Consider the following 20,196-nt stretch of genomic DNA (forward strand, 5'->3'; position numbering starts at 1 on the left):
GAGATGTTTGGACACCTGGTAAGACCTTGGTTTGTTCTCTTTGGGCAGGGGTGGAAAGGCAAAGGAGTCACTGAAAGCCCTGGGTCCCTGGGAGGATGGAGTGGGACCAGGAGGGATCTGTGTGTCCCAGGAAGCTGTTCCATGCACTCTGTTCCTTCCTTAGGGAAAGGTCTTTGTTCATTTCCTTTTCCATTTGTGTTTTCCCTTTATTTTTGCTTTGATGTGGATGAAACATTTCAGGGGCTCTGAACCTAAATGGCCTTTGAAACTTCAACCCTCCCAAGACCTAGATACGTTTGTTGAGTCCCACTGGTCTTGCCTGGGGACATCCTTTGGAGCCTCTGGGCTCTGGCTCTGTGCAAGGCCAGGGGAGGTCAATCCCTCTGAGCAAGTCACCTGCAGGTTCCCTTCCAGAGCACAGCTGAAGCCAAGGCCTTTGGGGTGGGAGGAATTTGGTCAGAGGGAGGGGCCTGCTGCACCTGAGGGCTGTGAGGCCATTCAGAGACCTGGGCAGACCGAGAGCTGGGCAGAGAGGAACCCAATGAGGCTCAGCAAGGACAAGTGCAGAGTCCTGCAGCTGGGAAGGAAGAATCAACTGCAGCAGGGCAGGCTGGGAGGGGATCTGCTGGGGAGCAGCCCTGTGGAGAAGGACCTGGGAGTGCTGGTGGGCAACAAGTTCTGCATGGGACAGCAGTGTGCCCTGGTGGCCAAGAAGGCCAAGGGGGTCCTGGGGTGCATTAGGAGTGTGTCCAGCAGATCCAGGGAGGTTCTCCCTCCCCCTCTACACTGCCCTGGTGAGACCTCACCTGGAATATTGCATCCAGTTCTGGGCTCCCCAGTTCAGGAGGGACAGAGGTCTGCTGGAGAGAGTCCAAGGGAGGCTACCAGGAGGGAATGGAGCACTGCCTGGTGAGGAGAGGCTGAGAGGCCTGGGGCTGTTTAGTCTGGAGAGAGCAGAAGCCTGAGAGGGATCAGATCCATGTCTATCAGTAGCTGAGGGCAGGAGGGAGGGGACAGGGACAGGCTCTGCTCAGTTGCACCCTGAAGTAGGACAAGGGGCAATGGATATAAGGAGGACACGGGAGGGTCCATCTCAACATAAGGAGGAGCTTCTTCACTGTGAGGGTCACAGAGCACTGGAGCAGGCTGCTCAGAGAGGTTGTGGAGTCTCCTCTGGGCTTGAAGATCTCTGGAGCCTCCAGCCCAGCTGCAAAGAGCTGGGGAAGGTGGGACTCTGTGAGCTTCTCTCCCATCCCAGGGGAAAAGCAGGACACTAATTACTCTGAACTTTTTTGCAGGAAATACTTCACACCGTACTATCATTTTAGGTGAGTGCCAGGAGGGACCAACAGCACCTAGGAACAAGGAGCCGGGCGGCCCGGGGGGGCTCGCTCCTGCGGCGCCGGGCGGCCCGGGGGGGGCTCGCTCCTGCGGCGCCGGGCGGCCCGGGGGGGCTCGCTCCGGCGGCGCCGGGCGGCCCGGGGGCTTCCCATGCCTGAGGGCCCCCCACAGGCAGATGAAGCCAACTGCCCACTCCAGAAATGGCCACTCCCAAAGGCCTCCAGCGAGTCCTTAGTTATGTTGCACACCCAGGCAGGTGTCTGGGACTCCAGGCTGCCAGTGTGCAGAGCTGCCTGGGCAGGGAGCTTTTCCCAGCACAGTCTGGGCTCTGCAGTCCCATCCTCCCCAGGTTCTAAGGCAAGGAGTTGCCCTGCCCCTGCTCTGGCCAGCTGGCATCTTGGCAGGGCAGTGTTCTTCCCTCAAGGAACACCTGGCAGGGAGCATGGCCTGGGCTCCTTCTCTGGCTGTGCCTTTGGGTGGTGGGGAAGCAGTGGGCTTCCTTTGCTGCTGCTGGGAAAGGAGGAGATGAAGTTCCATGGAACAGGGCCTGGCCATGCCCCTGAGCACAGGGCTCTGCTGGGAACACTTTGAGCAGGCAGAGGGCCAAGTGAAAACCCTTTCCAGGTGGCACCTTCAAGGTGCAATTGAGTCCCTGTGAGGTGAAGATTTCTAAGGGGGAATGAGGAGAGAGAAATCCCCCACAGGAGAGCCCTGGGAAAGATGCTTTAGCAGGGGCCTTCAATCAGAGCTCTTGGGCATCTTCATGGGCAGATAGATGAGCTCCAGGTACCTGAAGGGAGGTACCAGCAGTGTCCCAGTGAGACAATGTTTACTTCACAGGAAGTACCACATCAGAGCCCTGGAACCTCTCCCACCAAATGGAAACTCTACAGAAAGCTGTGCAGGACATGAAGGAATCCACCCAGAGAGACCTTCAGAGCCTCAAGGAGGAACTAGGTGAGCAGGGCCCCCACCAAGCAGGCCTTCATCTCTCTGATGGCAAAGGCTGGGCACAGGCAAACCAAGCTGTGAGCACATCCTCTGCACCTCCTCAAAGGGGATGGAGAAAGACAAAGCTCTTTCTTGTGGAAGTAGATCCAGAACTGTCAGGGCTGGAAGGGACCTCAAGGCTCAGCCAGTTCCAACCCCCTGCCATGGGCAGGGACCACCTCACAACAGAGCAGATTGCTCACAGCCACCTCCAGCCTGGCCCTTCAACACCTCCAGGGATGAGGCTTCTACCACCTCCCTGGGTAACCTGTGCCAGGCTCTCACCACCCTCCTGGGGAACAACTTCTTCCTCACATCCAATCTGAATCTCCCCACTTCTACTTTTGCTCCATCCCCCCAGTCCTATCCCTCCCTGACACCCTCAAGAGTCCCTCCCCAGCTTTCCTGGAGCCCCCTTCAGATCCTGGAAGGCCACCAGAAGGTCTCCTGGGAGCCTTCTCCTCTCCAGCCTGCACAACCCCAACTCTCTCAGTCTGTCCTCATAGCAGAGCAGCTCCAGCCCTCTGCTCCTCCTCGTGGCCCTTCTCTGGACACCTTCCAGCACCTCTAGCTTCTTCCTGATCTGTGTGATGAGGTTGTCCATCTCCATGTCCTGCTGCTGACTCTCTTTCCTCACTCCCCTGCCTCCTGACCCAGAGTCTTCTCTGCTGCAGCCCAGAGATGCTGGCTGGAGAGATGGGTGGAGCTGCTTCCTGCCCTTCATCCTGCTCAGCAGGCTTTTGCCAAGCCTTCAGGAAGGCTCCTGGGGCCTGTGCTCTTTGCCCACCCCTCCAGCACTCAAGGCATCCAAACCAGTTCAGAGGTGGGGCAAGGGATTTGCCAGGTCTCACCCTTCAGGGGTCCAGGTGCCCCAGGAGCCGGGGAGGTGGAGATGGAATGGAGGGAAGGGCCATGGCAGTGGGCAAGCCCCAGAGGGAAAGAGCTTAAAGGGAGGAGGAAGGTTGGGCTCAGGCCTTGAGCAAGCCCTGCTGCCCTTGCAGAGGCTCAGGAGTGCCCCTTCAGTCCTGGTGTGCCTCTGTCCTGCTGGCTCCATGTCCCCTGAGCAGTGTCCCTGTCCTGGGGAAGGCAGCTCCGGAGCTGCACCGGTCACCCTCCAGCATCTTCTGGGACTGGGTCCTCCTTGGCAGAGAAAGAGATCAGCATCTTGTTGGTCCCTTCTGTGAGGAAAGGCCCTGTGCCATTGGTGGGACAAGAGTTACCCTCAGGGGAGGCAAGGCCATTGTGCTGGTGGCACTGCTGTTTCTTCCCAGGAAAGAAAGTGGAGCTGAGTACCACAGGGGCCCTGGGATCCCTCCAGCAGCTCTCTCAGCAGATGGAAACTCTCCTGAAGGCTGTGCAGAATGTGCAGACTGTGCAGGAGGCCACTCGCCACAACCTGCAGATCCTCAGAGCAGAGCTGCAGAACAATCAAGGTGAGCAGGGTCAGCTCAGAGAGGCAGAGGGGCAGAAAACATCAGGCTGGAAGGGACCCTCAAAGGTCTTCATGTCCAACCCCTCTGCAGGGAGCAGGGACACCTCCAGCTGGGTCAGGCTGCCCAGGGCCACATTGAGTTTGACCTTGAAGCCATCTCAAGGGATGAGGCCTCCACCACCTCTCAGGGCAACCTCTTCCAGTAGTTCACAGCCCTCACTGTGCAGAACTTCCTCCTGATGTCCAACCTAAACCTACCCTGCTCCAGCTGCTAACCACTGCCCCTCGTCCTGTCCCCACAGACCCTTCTGAACCTGCCTGTACATCCCCTTCAGATACTGAAATGCAGCTTGAAGGAGCTGCTCCTCTCCAGGCTGAGCAGCCACAGCTCTCCCAGCCTGTCTGCACAGGAGAGGTGCTCCAGGCCCCTGATCCTCTTCACTCCACTCCAGCAGCTCCATGGCCTTGTCTTGAGGGCCCCAGCAGACCTTTCTCTCTCTGAAAGCAAACCCTGGTGGGCAATCAAAGGAACCTACTAGCAGATCCTTTGCACCTCCTCACAAGTGATGCAAGTGCACAGGGCTCTGTTTCTTGGGGAGCAGCTCTTGTGTCCCATGCAAGTGAGATGCCTGCGTGCTGAGGTGGACACTGCAGGTGCTCGAGGTCCCTCTTGCCTCCCTTGTCTCTAAAGGGAGTCTGTAGCTTGGGCTCTCCGTCACCTGATCTGTGCTAAAGGTGTCCTGCTGCAGTCCTCTTCCCTATTCCCCTGCCACACGAGCAGCACAGCACTAGAGGAGAACAAGAAGCTTTTGCTCAGCAGCCTGGGCTGTGTCTCAGCACTCTGGAGCCAGCCTTGGCAAATCCACTCATGGCTGCTTTCCTCTCTTCCCACAGAGCTTTTCAGGATCCAGCGCTACCAAGGTAAGCAGCAGGGCGATGGTGGAGCTGAGCACTCGCTGGGAGTGCAGCTCTGGCAGGCAGCTCCCAGTGCTCAGAGAGCTCTTGGCTGAGGAACATGCTCAGGGCAGGGATTCTTTGAGAGCTTTGGACTTGGTTGTGTGCTGCCACAGCCCCTGCCTGTGCTTGACAGGAGCCATCCCAGCTGTGGGGAAGAGGGATGGTCAACCAGCATTGGTTGCTTCAGGCCCTGCCTCCCACTCCTGGCTTTGCCCTCTTTCAAGGCTCAGGAGAAGTGCCTGCAGCTGCTCTTGCTCCACTGAAGGCTCAGTTCCTTAGTCTTTAAATCTGAGTTGAGATGAGATTGAAAATCTCCTTCAGGCTTTGCTAAGGAGTTCACCATGACCCCCACCCAAATTCCAGCTGCTGGTCCTGCATTTCCACAGCCATGGGACTTGTGTCCAGCTGGCTCAACACTTGGCTGTCCTCCACCATCATTGCCAGCAGGATCTGCTCCCACACACCAGTTTTCAGCAGTTACTGAACACTTTGGGTCTGTATTTTAGCAGCTCTTGCTGGCCACTGAGTGTCTGCAGTGATTGCCAGGTGGGTTTCAGCTGCCTGCCAGCCTGATCCCTGATCTCTCTGGCTTCCTCCTCCCTTTCTGTCACACAGAACTTCCTTTGGCCATTGTGATGGCAGCTCCTCAGGCCTGTAAAAGTCTATTGTAGTTCTGGTGTTGCCAAGGAGGAGCTGCATGGCCAGCTCCTGGTCCTTCTCCTCAGGCCATCCCCCCAGCAATTCCTGGTCAGCAGCCCGAGGGAGGGACATGGAAGGTATGGGAGGAGAGAAGCTGGAGGTCCCCTGGGGCAAGAGGCTGCCAGGTGCACCTAAGCATGGAGGGGGAGGAAGAGCAAGGGAGAGGTGGGTGAGGACACAGAGGAGAAAGTCTCAGCAAAGCAGAGCTTGTGCTGACTGCTCCTCATGGCATGACTTGGTGGTTGCAGGGGATGTCACCCTGGATGCCGACACAGCTCACCCCAGACTGGCGATCTCTGAGGCGGGGAAGAGTGTGAAAGACACTGGGGCCCTGAGGGATGTTCCCAGGAATGCTCTGAGGTTTGACAGCCACCTGTTTGTGCTGGCAAAGGAAGGCTACACCTCGGGCAGGCACTACTGGCAAGTGGATGTTGGCAGGAGGAAAAGCTGGACCTTGGGTGTTGCGCGGGAGTCTGTGACTCGCAAAGGGACCTTGACTCTGTCCCCTGAGAATGGCTTCTGGGCCATAGGGCTTGTAGATGGGCGAGACTGCTGGGCCTTCGTGGAGCCATGGTCCCCTTTGAGTGTGGGTGGGAGGCCACAAAAGATTGGGCTCTTCCTGGACGTCTCAGCCAAGCAGCTGTTGGTTTACGATGTCGGTAAGAAAAGAGCTCTGCACACTTTTACCCTTGCTGGGGGCAGCAGCCAGGCAGAGAAGTTTTTTCCTTTCTTCTCCACAGGTCTTACTTCTGGAACGCCTGAGGATGAGCCTCTAAGCATAGTGCAGCACACTGCTGATGATGACTAGTTCTGTGCATTGTGCTGAAGGAAGGCCACTCCCTAATGGTTTTGCTTCCTCTTCTATTTTCTTTCTGTTAGAAAAAGCTTCTCCAGTAGCATAGGAAATAGGTTTTGAGACACAACTAGAAGTAGTTTCAGTTAAGCTGGGTAATGGTAATGCCTTGGGCTTAGATAGCATTGCAGCTGCAGAGAGACACAGGGAAGCAGTCTCTGGCTTGGAAGCTGTGAAACTGGCCACAAACCAATGAGAAGAAACAACTGGCAAGAGAGGATCAGGACTGCAAGGTGTTTGGAAAGCATCCAAGACCAGGAAGTGAAAGGACTTTCTCTCTTTAAAGAAGTTTGTAGCCTTGTAATGCATCTGTCTTGTTCAGCCTTCCATGAGCAGTGTGGTTGCCTTGCTCAGGGCTCCCAGCCTTCTGCAGAGCTCCAGTGCAGGCTGTGTGTGATGTAATAAAGGATACTGCTTAGTGGTCACATTGGTGTGGGGGTCATTAAGTTCAAGCACTGTGTCAGCTTGGTGAGCCAGCCAGGACACAGCTTGACTTTCCACTCAAGGTCTGTGGAAAATTTCCAAGGCATCAGCTGAAAACTGCCACAGGAGGAAAACAAAAGGCAGAGAGATTTGGATTTACACAGAATATTTAACGCCTCCAGTACAACAGTATCAGCTTCCATCAGTGTCTGTATGACACAGAAAGAAAGGGAAAGGAAAAACCCTGCCCAGAATGCTGGCAACAAGCAAAGCTGCGGACTCCTGCTCCAGGCCCGGAGAGCAAGAGAGCGACCGAGAGTCTCCTCTCCAGCATGGCAATGCCGCACACGGTGGCAGTGCCCTACAGGGTGGTGTGATGGGTTGAAATCCACCTCTCCCCCCATTAACTTTGCCAGGGCAGCCCAGTTGGAAGCAAATGAAGCTGTATTTGCAGGCAAAACTCCCCTCTGCAATGGATAGGTATGAAATACCCAGGATTTACAATGTTTACAATTAGCAAACAACACAACCCCCCTGGCCAGAGACCAGGGAAGCCTTTCCACTGCGCTCTACTCCCTGCCCCAAGAGAGAAAGGAGCAGAGAGAAAGCTGGGGTTAGACTTAACCAAAAACTAGATTTGAAGGGGGAAGGGGCTGAAACCAGTCCCCCCAGGCAGGCGTCTGGGGGTGGTAAGCTAGAGCCAGAGGTGAAACCAGCAGCCTGGCTGCAGTGCATGTACACTGATGCATGAAGTATGGGCTACAAACAAGAGGAGCTGGAAGCCTTGCTGCAGCAGGAAAGTTATGTAGTTGCCATCACAGAGTTGTGGTGGTATGGACTCACATGACTGGAGTGCTGCAATTGATGGCTACAGGCTCTTCAGGAGAGCCAGGCAAGGAGGAAGGGGTGGAGGGGTGGCCCTGTACATCAGGGAGGCACTAGATGCCACTGAGCTGGAGATCAGGGACCATGAGGTTGAGTGCCTGTGGGTGAGAATTAGAGGGAAGGCCAACAGGGCTGACATCCTGGTTGGAGTCTGTTACAGACCACCCAACCAGGAAGAAGATGTTGATGAGTCATCCTATAGGCAGCTTAAGGCTGTCTCAAAGATCGCCTGACCTTGTTCTCATGGGTGACTTCAACCTGCCTGACATCTGCTGGGATCTCAACATAGCAGAGAGGAGGTAATCTAGGAGGTTCTTAGAGTGCATGGAGGACAGCTTCTTATCCAGGTGCAGTGTGAGCCTACCAGGGGTAAGGCTATGCTTGACCTCCTCTTCAGCAATAGGGAAGGGCTGGTGGGTGATGTCTCACTGGAGACATCCCAGTGGACTGGAAGCTGCCAAAATGTGCCCATCCACAAGCAGGGCCAGTTGGATGAGCCAGGGAATTACAGACCTCTCAGCCTGACCTCAGTGCCAGGAAAGATTATGGAACAGGTCATCTTGAGGGCAATCACACAGCACTTAGAGGATGGCCAAGGGATCAGGCCCAGCCAGCATGGATTTAGGAAGGGCAGGTCCTGCCTGACCAACCTGATCTCCTCCTATGATCAGGTGACTGCCTGGTGGATGTGGGGAGGCCTGTGGGTGTAGTCTACCTGGACCTCAGCAAGGCCTTTGACACCGTCCCCCATAGCAAACTCCTGGCCAAGCTGTCAGCCCATGGCTTGGATGGGAGCACACTGCGATGGGTTAGGAACTGGCTGGAGGGCTGAGCCCAGAGAGTGGTGGTGAATGGTGCCACAGCCAGCTGGCAGCCAGTCACCAGTGGTGTGCCCCAAGGATCAGTGCTGGGCCCCATGCTCTTTAGCATCTTTATTGATGATCTGGATGAGGGCATTGAGTCCATCATCAGTAAATTTGCTGACGACACCAAGCTGGGGGCAGGAGTTGATCTGCTGGAGGGTAGAGAGGCTCTGCAGAGGGACCTCGACAGGCTGGACAGATGGGCAGAGTCCAACGGCATGAGACTGAACACATCCAAGTGCCAGGTTCTGCACTTTGGCCACAACAACCCCATGCAGAGCTACAAGCTGGGGTCAGAGTGGCTAGAGAGCAGCCAGGTAGAGAGGCACCTAGGGCTGCTGGTCGATGGTTGACTGAACATGAGCCTGAGTGTGCCCAGGCAGCTAAGAGGGCCAATGGCTTCCTGGCCTGCATCAAGAACAGTGTGGCCAGCAGGAGCAGGGAGGTCATTCTGCCCTGTACTCAGCACTGGTTAGGCCACACCTTGAGTACTGTGTCCAGTTCTGGGCCCCTCAGTTCAGGAAGGAGGTTGACTTGCTGGAGGGTGTCCAGAGAAGGGCAATAAAGTTGGTGAGGGGCTTGGAACACAGCCCAGTGAGGAGAGGCTGAGGGAGCTGGGGTTGCTTAGCCTGGAGAGGAGGAGTCTCAGGAGTGACCTTATTGCTCTCTACAACTACCTCAAGGGAGGTTGAAGACAGGCAGAGGTTGGTCTGTTCTCCCAGGCAGCCAGTACCAGAACAAGAGGACACAGTCTCAGGCTGTGCCAGGGGAGGTTTAGGCTGGAGGTTAGGAGGAAGGTTTACACAGAGAGAGTGATTGCCCGTTGGAATGGGCTGCCTCGGGAGGTGGTGGAGTCACCATCATTGGAGGTGTTTAGGAGGAGACTTGATAGGGTGCTTGGTTGCATGGTTTAGCTGGTTGGTTGGTGTTGGATGATAGGTTGGACAAGAAGATCTTGAAGGCCCCTCCCCTCCCCTCCCCTCCCCTCCCCTCCCCTCCCCTCCCCTCCCCTCCCCTCCCCCTCCCCCCTCCCCTCCCCCTCCCCTCCCCTCCCCTCCCCTCCCCTCCCCTCCCCTCCCCTCCCCTCCCCTCCCCTCCCTTTCCCTCCTGCCAGGACCAGTCAGCAGCAGATTAATCTCTGCTGAGCAAAGGAAGCAGAGAAGAGATCAGAAAAGAGCAAAGATTGTTTTGGCACAGGCAGCCTTGTAGCAGATAATTCTCCAATGGATTTGTTTAGAATAATCTTTACTTTTCCCCTTCCTCCCCCAGCAGGGATTTATTTATACTTTTCTGCTTTTCTGCTCAAAACCTGTAACAAATTGTTAAGGCACAGCCTAAAACCACCACAGATGGTAATCCCCTACAGCCACAGAGTGTCATAAACTCGTGGTTCTGCTAGTGAGGAATATCACAGTACCACCAAGGTTGGAAGAGACCTCAAAGACCATCGAGTCCAACCTGTCACCACAGACCAAGTGCCACATCCAATCCCCTCTTCAACACCTCCAGGGACGGTGACTCCAGCACCTCCCTGGGCAGCACATCCCAATGACAAATGACTCTCGGTGAAGAACTTTCTCCTCACCTCCAGCCTAAACTTCCCCTGGTGCAGCTTGAGACTGTGTCCTCTTGTTCTGGTGCTGGTTGCTAGAGAGAAGAGACCGACCCCTTCCTGGCTACAACCACCTTTCAGGTAGTTGTAGAGGGCAATGAGGTTGCCCTGAGCCTCCTCTTCTCCAGGCTAAACAATCCCAGCTCCCTCAGCCTCTCCTCACAGGGCTGTGCTCAAGGCCTCTCCCCAGCCTTGTTGCCCTTCTCTGGACACCTTCAAGTCTCTCAATGTCCTTCCTAAACTGAGGGGCCCAGAACTGGACACAGGACTCAAGGTGTGGCCTAACCAATGCAGAGTACAGGGGCACAATGACCTCCCTGCTCCTGCTGGCCACACTGTTCCTAATACAGGCCAGGATGCCATTGGCCTTCTTGGCCACCTGGGCACACTGCTGGCTCATGTTTAGGTGGCTGTCAATCTGCACCCCCAGGTCCCTCTCTGTTTGGCAGTTCTCAGCCACTCTGACCCCAGCCTGTAGCTCTGCATGGGGTTGTTGTGGCCAAAGTACAGCACCTGGCACTTGGATTTGTTAAATCTCATGCCTCTGCCTGGGAGGGTGCCAGGTCTCTGCCCACCTGGTGTCAGGTGTTTTTTCTCAACCCACTCTGCCCAGGGCTGAGCTTAAACTGGCACACATGCTGCCAGCAGTTCACATCATCACATACAATTTTCTGTGCATTCTCACCCAGAGTGAGATTGTTCTGTGGCACACAGGAAACTTTTTCATCTTCCTGCAGTCTTCACCAGGTGCATCCTGGTCCTTGGGCAAAAGCAATCCCACAAATGGGTTTGCTTTGACCTTGGGCAGGGCTAACCCAAACCTTCTTCCCCAGGATGTTCTTTATGTGTACCACAGGAACTTTATCAGCTTCTGCAGCACGTGGCAGCTTGGCCTGCATCACAGAATCATAGAATGTTAGGGGCTGGAAGGGACCTCCAGAGATCATCATGAAGACCAACCCACTGCCAAAGCAGGATCACCTAGGGCAGGTCACACAGGAACACATCTGGTTAGTAGATCCTCTGGTACCGGGCAGTCAAGTGGCTTGTGCTAAATGTGCATCCCAGTGGTGGGAGGTCCTTCCTCCCACTGCTTTCAGAGTGGTTTCTAGCAGGCTGTCGTAACGCTCGACTTTGCCGGCAGCTGGGGCAGGGTAAGGGATGCTCCCACTCGATGCTTTGTTCCTTGGCGCAAGTGTCTCTGAGGCTGTTTAGAGAATGAGTTCCATTACCTGACTCAGTTCTTCCTGGGCTGCTGTGTTGCCACAGCAGCTGTTTCTCAAGGCCCAGGGTGGGGTTCTGAGTGGTGGCCTGGGGCACTGAAGATGTTTCCAGCCATCCAGTGGTTGCTTCTAGCACTGCAAGCACACAGCCTGTGCCTTGGCAGGTTTGTGGCAGGGATGGAAGCAATCTGCCAGGCTTCCCTGTATTTATATCTCAGCCATTGCTCCCCATACCACGAAGGCTTTACCTGCTTGGTTGTTTGACTGCAGCACACGTTCCACATCCACGGGTGTAGTGCCCGTGGTTAAGTCCACGCCTCGATCCCAAGCCCATCTGTATGCTGCATCTCTCCCTTGATGGCCTGAAGCGTTGTGGGCCCATGGGGTTAGATATAATTCACCTTTATGTTGCCAGTCCTGATCTGCTTGAGCCACTTCAATCTGAGCAGCCTGATGCACGTGCTGGTAGTTGTGATGTTCTTCAGTGCCTGGGCTCTGGGGCATGTGGGCATCTCCATGGCTGTCAGGGTTCGGTTCTGCACCACTGTGAGAGCTGGAATTTACCCCAAGGAGTAATCTGCCACAGGGGTCAGAATTTGGAAGTTAAGTGAACTCATTGTTGGCAGAAGCAGGCTAAATATAAAAGGTAATAAACATATATCAATACAGATGTACAGATACAGCTCCCCCTGGCCAGACCCCACCCTGGCCAAAGCCCTGAGGGCAATGTACCAAGTGAGAAGCTACCTTGTTCCCCCCCCTTCCAGTGCAGTCTGTCACTGCAGGCACCCTCTGGTTCTTGATGACAACCTGTGTTTCTCTGCTGGACTTCCACTGTGTTGTACTTGCTCCTGAGCGGCAAGAGACATTAAAACATCATTTCTGTTCTTGACACTGATGTTAGGGGGTGGGGAATGATGCTTGGTCCTGCTTTCCTGGGTAACCAGGACCAAAGTCTCTCTCTCACTGCCAGGAAAGTGCACAGGGAGCCTGCATGCTGGGGGAAGTCCGGAGGAGATGAAAAAGCAGCCAGCTGGGTGGGTAACAATTGCATTCCATACAGCATCCCTGCCTTCTCTGGGGAAAGCCTGTGGGCTTCAGTTATATTTCATACAGTGTGGGGCCTGGGCTGTCTTGAAGCGTTAGCATAAGCAGCTAATTTAGAATGTGCACCGTGATAGCTTTGTTCAGAATATGTATTATGATAGCCTTGTAAAAGGACATGAACTGCTGTTCTGATAAACTGCCACTGGGAAAGCCAGCAGTGAGAAGACACTGTAACACAACAGGGGAGGTGAATCTGGGATCGTGATTCAATCTGCACAGATGTCAACAACCAACCAGATTGATCAAAAGGACGCGTGGACAGCTCGTGAGGATGCAGAACAGCCAATCATATTGCAGAACAGTGCAGGCATACAATATAAAAGTAGAGCTGATAGTTAATAAAGTGAACGATTTATGCAGCATATTGGTGTCGTGTCGTTCCTGTTCCCACATGGATTTTAAAGGCCCCAGCATTTCGGTGACCTGGGACGTGATCAGGCAACGTGATCATTAGGCGACTTAGCCGAAGCTGGGAGAAGGCAGAGGATACTGCCGGCCGGTGACGAGGTAAGCCGGGTCGTCCCAGAGAGGTGCGAGTGGATCCGCGAGTAGGCTCCAAGTAGGAGTCTTAGCAGCAGCATGGGAGCCGCTGCACCAGCGGTAGAAAAGGCTGCAGTGAAAAGTTTGTTGCAGCTCGCAGAACAGTTTGATGTTAAAGTGAAAAAAATGGAGTTACCAAAATTACTCCTCTGGTGCCGGAGACGTGGCCACATGATTAGTACTGATCAACTTTGACGAAGCAGTTTGGAAGAAAGTAGGGGAGGAACTTTGGGAATCAATAGCAACTGGTAAGAAAGAAGCAAGGACACTTGTGCTAACCTGGCATAGGGTAAAGCTCATGTTGGAAGAAATGAGGGGAACGGTTTCAGTGCATGCAGCTGCAGCGCGAGCAGTCGCGGCAGCAGAAAACGATGCTAAGCTGAAACCTTTGAGGGAGGACTTATGGCAACAACCTTCGCAACAACCTGTGGCAGAAACTCTTTCACTGCCAGTAGCTGCAAATCCTATATCCAAATCGGAGAAAGGCTTTTGGGGAGGAGATCGATTGGAAATCAAAGACTGGGTTCCTCCGGCCCCTGGAGCAGGTCCAGTGGCTGTTGATGCGGCCGGTCTGGCTCCTGGCATGAGTCCAGTGGCTGTTGGTGGAGTGAGTTCAGTGCCTCCTAGCTGGATTGGAGTGGTGCCCAGCATGCCACTGCCTCCCTATAATAATCCACAAAATCAGTCCGACCCTCCTGACCCTGCCTCTGTGCCTCTACCGATGGATGTGGGTGAGGGGTCAGATAATCCTGTTTACCCACAACAGCAATTACCCTCTCTGCCATCTGATAGCGAGGATGAAAGTGAGGGGGAAATCGTAAATCATAGTGTGACTGTGGTTGCGTGAAAGGCTGTTGAGAGCCAAGAGGGGGCTGGGCATCGGTCTGCATCTTGGACTTTGCCTCCCTGTGGTGTGACTGTTAGTCCGTGCTCGGCAGCAAGATTTTGGCAGCAAGTTTGCCAGCAAGCTGCTGCTGTGGGTGACTGGGATTTAGTGGAAATCTTGGATGTGCCACATATCTCTGTTAAAACAGAGGACAAGTCTTCTTCTACAGGTGTTTCAAATGATCCTATGGCTTTCCCTGTGGAAAAAGCAGCTCTGGGATTGGGGCTCTGTATGATGTGACTCGAAAGAGGAACAGTTTCCACTGGGGACCTGAACAACAAGCAGCCTTTGACCAGATAAAGCAAGAAGTAGTTCAAGCAGTGGGTCTGGGACCTGTCCGAGATGGTCCAGACATCAAAAACATTTTGTACATGGCTGCAGGTGACAAGGATAATCATCAGGTTTGGGGCTGGAAAGTTGTACAGGATTTGAAATCCACAGTATCAAAGCATGGTGTCAATTCCAGTGAAACTATGCAGCTTGTGCGTATCTGTAGTGGGTTGGGAAATCAATTATCCCACCACAGGCAAAAGAAAGACTCAGACAAAATGGGTTGCAAAAAATGTTGGAAAGTTTAAATGGAAAAACAATGAAAGTCTTACAGCAAACCCCAAGCACCGTGACAAAGAGAGAGAGATCCCAGAACATACCCAAGAACATCCCATCCTCACCTGGGGCTACACCCAACCCCCCTTCCCCCCAGGGCTCTTTCTTCTCCCTCCAACCCAGCCTTGGGCCTGGGCAGCCCCAAGGGAGGCAGTTCAAGCCATTTTACCTAGGCAGTGGCGAGGGAGGAAAGAGAGAGAAAGGACCCCGCGCTGATGTTTTATAGGGGAGCAGGGCATTATGGGTGAAATACCTGGCTTCCTGTGACCAACCACTGGGCTGGAACATCCCAGGTGTGGCCTGTGCAATGGCATCAGGGGCCGGCCCCCAGCCTAAACCACCACAGTATCATAGACACTGATTTGCTGTGTCCATTCGATATCCGTCACCTTGCGCAGATCATTTTTCAGCCTGTTCTGTATCTGAAACTACCTGGAAACGAACAGCTGAAAAGGCTGCAATACAAAACATGCAAAGGGATCAAAACAATCCTCTGCGAGGTGTGGGGGTAGATGCTCTCATGGGCACAGGACCTGTGTTTTCTAATCCTAGCACACCAGCTCACTGGCATCCTTGTGTACTGGAACAGAGTCAAAAATAGGCATGTCTGGGGTTTGAAAGGTGATGGAGCTTGAGTTTCCACACCCTCGATATACAATTATTAAACAGGAGCCAAAGGAACCATTTCTGCAGTTTGTAGGAAGGGTTTCTGCTGCTGCTGAGAAGCAGGTGGATGATGAAAGTCTCTGACAAATTTTGTGTTGGCAGTTAGCGGAAGACAATGCAAATGCTGACTGCCAAAAAATCATTGAGGCATTGCCAGGTGAACCATCTGTAGCTGATATGGTGGCTGCTCGTTCCAAGGTCGGCAGCACTGATTTTAGGATGACTGCGCTTGCAGCTGCCTTGAAACCAGGAGGCTCAGTAAAGTGTTTCAGCAGTGGGAAAGAGGGACATGTGAAAGCTAACTGTAAGCAAGCCAAAGCACATCTGGGAGTTAACTTAAAAACCTCTTCTTGTGCTCATTGTGGTAAACCTGGTCATTATACCAACCCCAGTGTCAGACACTTGTTTCCAGCCAGGGCATATCCAGCTCAGCAGGTCCAACCTTGTGCGACAAATTCTCAGCCAGCACAGGGGGATCAGCAGGGATGGATGTATCCACAGCAGATGTGATAACTGTTTCAGACACAAAGATACACAAAGGTACTTTTGGATGCATGGGGGCTAATTGGTAATGGGCTCAGTGCTTTATATTAATAGGACAATCTAGGGGCACCCTTCAAGGAATAGATATATGTGTAGGGGTAATTGATGCTGATTATGTTGGGCAACTATGTGCTTTGCTCTCCACTGTCATACCACCTGTAACAATTGCTAAAGAGACTCAAATTTAGAATATTTTAGAATAAACCAGGTTGGAAGAGACCTTTGAGATCATTGCGTCCAACCTTTCACCCAACACCACCCAATCAACTAAACCATGCAACCAAGCACCCTGTCAAGTCTCCTCCTGAACACCTTCAGTGATGGTGACTCCACCACCTCCCTGGGCAGCACTTTCCAATGGGCAATCACTCTCTCTGTGTAGAATTTCTTCCTAACCTCCAGCCTAAACGTCCCCTGGTGCAGCCTGAGACTGTGTCCTCTTGTTCTGGTGCTGCTCGCCTGGGAGAAGAGACCAGCTCCCACCTGGCTACAACCCCTCTTCAGGTAGTTGTAGAGAGCAAGGAGGTCTCCCCTGAGCCTCCTCTTCTCTAGGCTAAGCAACCCCAGCTCCCTCATTCTCTCCTCACAGGGCTTGTGTTCCAAACCCCTCACCATCTCGACTTGTACCATTTGTGAGCTGTGTTTCCAAAACAGAACAAACTGTCAGTGGTGACAGAGAATTGGATCGGCAGCAGAAGCTCCTCTCTCAGCCTTTGGTGTTTCAAACAGCGATGGTGCCAGCCCGGTGGCCCCTCCCATAGTTCAAGCAGCAGCGAGCGATGGTTCCTGTAACTCTCATTGCCAAGAAGCAAGTTAGAAAGTACCTATGGAGCAGAAAGCTTTTTCCCTTCTCCCCTGCCTTGTGGCTGCAGCAGTTTTGCTGAGCCCGCCAGCCCACGCTTTCTCTCTCTGTTATCCTCCCCTTGCTTGCAGTTTTTGGTAGCTTTGCAGAAGCTGTCTATAAGATTTAAAGTCACAGTGCTCATTTTTTTTTCTTGGAGATTTGTTATTTTGATGGATTTGGTCGTTGAGTTTTAACAGTGCACATAATGAAGAGTGAGTACTCATGAGAAGTATTTAGTAATTATACTAAGGTATATCAAGTAAGAAGTAATAATAATAAATACAATAAAGCATAGGTTAATTATCATTTACTATTCTGATTAGTATTTGATTATAGCAGACATCATCATCATCATCCTCATCATCTATTAGTGATATGGGTAAGGGTAAGCAGAATAAGTTATTCTACCAGTTTAGATTTTAATTTTCTTTTGGTTTCTGCCTTCTTTCTTCTTTGTTTTCTTTTCCTGTGTGCCATGGCATTTCGTTTTTGTTTCCTTTTCATTTATTTTTTGTTTCTTTTTTAGACGTTGATTTGGTAGTTTGATTTTAACAGTTTTTTTAAGCTTTCTAGGGATTTTTGCCATCCCTACCTGGAAACATCAATTTTGCATCTCAGTGCTGCAATCATTTCAGCAGAATACAGCGGGAATATCATGAGGATGAAAATCAGCAGATCAATCAGCAGATCAATCAGCAGAACAAGAGGACACGGTTTCAAGCTGCACCAGGGGAGGTTTAGGCTGGAGGTTAGGAGGAAGTTCTACACAGAGAGAGTGATTGCCCATTGGAATGGGCTGCCCGAGGAGCTGGTGGAGTCACCATTACTGGAGGTGTTCAGGAGGAGACTTGATGGGGTGCTTGGTGCCATGGGTTAGTTGATTAGGTGGTGTTGGATGATAGGTTGGACACAATGATCTTGAAGGTCTCTTCCAACCTGGTCTATTCTATTCTATTCCATTCCATTCCATTCCATTCTATTCTATTCTACTTAACACCCACCTCAATGACTGTCATAATAATCCAAGATGTCAATAGAAAACATCTAACTTAGGACTGAATATCATGATTGCTTAATTGTTGTGTGATTAGAGAATATGTTCATGTGGATCTGTCTGTTAACTCAGCAGTCTGTCATAGTTCAGTAATAATGTCAATCAGTTAAAGGGAAGGTCAAAGTCAATGACAGCACAAAAGACATTCTCATTTTAGGTTATAAAAAAACAAAAAAGGGGGAGTTCAGGTGTTATGTCACAAGAAAAGACTAGTTAAAGCATGTTACTGGCTCAAATTTTCATGTCATATGTGGTCTTAGTGTGGTTTAACAACATTCATGGGGGATGTAAAGGCTTTGATGGGAGGTGTTGTTACCAGGGTGGATACCATCTCTCATCAATATTGGATTGTTGATTTTATTGGTTGCTTTTGCTATATTGTTAATTTTACCTTGCTTGCTTTTATGCATGCAAAGAATGTTAGGTTAGAATCGTATAGCTCTGTTGCCTTTTGTTTCTGCTTGCTGTAGAGTTGTTAGCCAAACTTTGTAGCAAAAGAAAAACTTTATTATAATGTGTGTGAACAACTAATATCAGCTAACAGCTGGCAGGAACTGTGGAATGTGGTGGTTTAGGCTGGGTGCTGGCCCTGATGCCAATGCACAGAGCACACCTGGGAGGTCCCAAGGGGTGGGCCCAGCCCCGGGGGGTGGTCACAGGAAACCAGGTATTCCATTCCCATAATGCCCTGCTCCCCTATAATACATCAGTGTGGGTTCTTCACTTCCTCTTTCGTCCCCTGCTGCTGCCTAGGTCAAATGGCTGAGCTGCCTCCCTTGGGCCTGCCAGACACAGAGATGTCAGAGCTCCCTCAGGTGTCCACATCTGAGCTGGCCCCATGAACCCCATGGCCTCACCTCACCATGTTCAGAGTCTTTCCCCATCTCATTATGGGATGAAATACCTCGGTTCCTGTGTCCACCCACTGGGCTGGACTTTTGGACACAGGAAGTACCCCCTCATGTGGACACAGCAGAGGGCACCCAGCCCAAACTGCTACACTGAGCTACTGAGTCCATGTCCAAAGAACCTATGCAAGCTGAGGTGAGAGGCCAGGGCTGGAAATGGTGGCTGTGAGGGGCTAGTTGGGGTAGGTTGAAAATTTCCCCTCCCAACTAGTTTGAGAGAATTCACACACACACACACACACACAAAATTGCCAGACCTAGCTCAGTTTGGGATGGAAGCAAGTGAAGCTCTAGTTGCAAGCAAACTAAAATCTAGAGCTGTGAAATGCAAGCAATAGGTACAAAATACACAACAGATGCACAATATTTGATATGTACAATTTATAAACAGCACAGAAATTTCTCAGAACCCCCGGAATGGATCCAGGGCACAGTTCACCTCCTCCCCTACTCCCTTCCTCCTTCTTGCTCCTTCTCACAGGAGTCAAAACAGAGATCCCTTGGCAAGGCCAAGAGAGAGAGAGTGGTGGGTTGAAAATTCCCCCCAACATGAAATTGCCAGAGCAGCTCAGCTGGGAGCAAATGAATCTGGTTTGCAAGCAAAACCACAAGGAGTGGGGTTGGGTGTATCCCCAGGTGGGGATGGGACATTCTTGGGTATGTTCTGGGATTCCTCTCTCTTTTGTCATGGTGCTTGTGGTTCTCTGTACAACTTTCATTGTTGTTCTTTTTTGGTTTTCCATTTAAACTTTCCATCATTTTGTGCAATCCATTTGTCTGAGTCGTTATTTTTGCCTGTGGTGGGAGAATTGGTCTCCCACCACATGGGAACAACTAATTTACATTAGTTATTGAGATAACAAAGAATGGCAGTAACAAAAATAAGGATAACAGCACAAATTGAGACACCTAACAGTGACTAAACCAATGTTCTAAGCCGCCTTCGGTCAACCACCTCAGCATCTGGGTGCAGCGTGGTGTGACTTGCTGGACTTAGCTCAGCAAGTAACTGTAGCAATGCTATCAGTAACGAATAAACAATCAGATGCAGCCACACTGACACAACATACAGACAAGGATGTGTTGCTTGCTAGAATAAACGGAGTCTTTTGTCTCTATACTCTGCTTGTACTGTTGTCGCTTTGGCCATCACCTTTCTTCCTATACAGTGACAGATTTGCAATCAAAACCACAATCTACAATGAAATGCAACAAATATGTACAAAATATACAATATTTACAATATTTACAGGTCTTTACAATTTAGAAACACCACAAGAACCCCCCTGGACACAAACCAGGGCAGGTAACAGCTTCCCCTTCCCTGCCCCCTCCTTAACCCCCTGGACACAAGGGGATGCGAGAAAGAGCAGGGAATTGTTTAGTTAGACTTAGGCGAAACAAAACAATGCAGCCAATGTCAGCAAACCAAGCAGAAGCAAGTCAGTGTCTCCCAGAGCAAGGAAGCTGAAAAGAGGAAGAAAGGTTATGTATCTGAATTCTCTGTCTGTTATCTGTCCAAAGGATTGCTTAGAACTTACCATGATTTCCCTTCTTATACCCAACAGCAATTTATTTACATTCTACTACTTTCTGCTCAAGATCTGAGGAAAATCTAGGCACAGCCTGAAGCTACCACAGAGAGAGAGAAGTTGCAAGCAGAAGTGAGAGAAGAAAAGAGAAAGAACTGTTTATGCCTCTGCTCTCTGTGCCCATTAGTAGTCAACTTAATTCTACACACCTCATCATTCTTTTCTTTTCACA

At 51.7% G+C, this 20,196-nt stretch overlaps 3 protein-coding genes across 3 annotated transcripts in view; 2 read left to right on the forward strand and 1 right to left on the reverse strand.

Moving 5' to 3' along the window:
• Nucleotides 1-20,196, reverse strand: part of LOC128899265 (zinc finger protein 91-like) — a 385,675-nt gene that overhangs the window by 47,256 nt on the left and 318,223 nt on the right.
• LOC128899252 (olfactory receptor 14A16-like) overlaps nt 1-20,196 on the forward strand; it is a 131,998-nt gene that overhangs the window by 9,670 nt on the left and 102,132 nt on the right. The window lies entirely within an intron of this gene.
• Nucleotides 2,964-6,685, forward strand: LOC128899255 (E3 ubiquitin-protein ligase TRIM39-like). The gene is made up of 4 exons (XM_054177638.1): nt 2,964-3,359; nt 3,430-3,764; nt 4,658-4,684; nt 5,668-6,685. The coding sequence occupies exons 2-4, from the start codon at nt 3,665-3,667 to the stop codon at nt 6,225-6,227; spliced, it is 687 nt and encodes a 228-aa protein (XP_054033613.1). The 5' UTR covers nt 2,964-3,359; nt 3,430-3,664; the 3' UTR covers nt 6,228-6,685.

This window comes from Dryobates pubescens, chromosome 42 (genome assembly GCF_014839835.1).
Source record: "Dryobates pubescens isolate bDryPub1 chromosome 42, bDryPub1.pri, whole genome shotgun sequence".
Lineage (NCBI taxonomy): Eukaryota > Metazoa > Chordata > Aves > Piciformes > Picidae > Dryobates > Dryobates pubescens.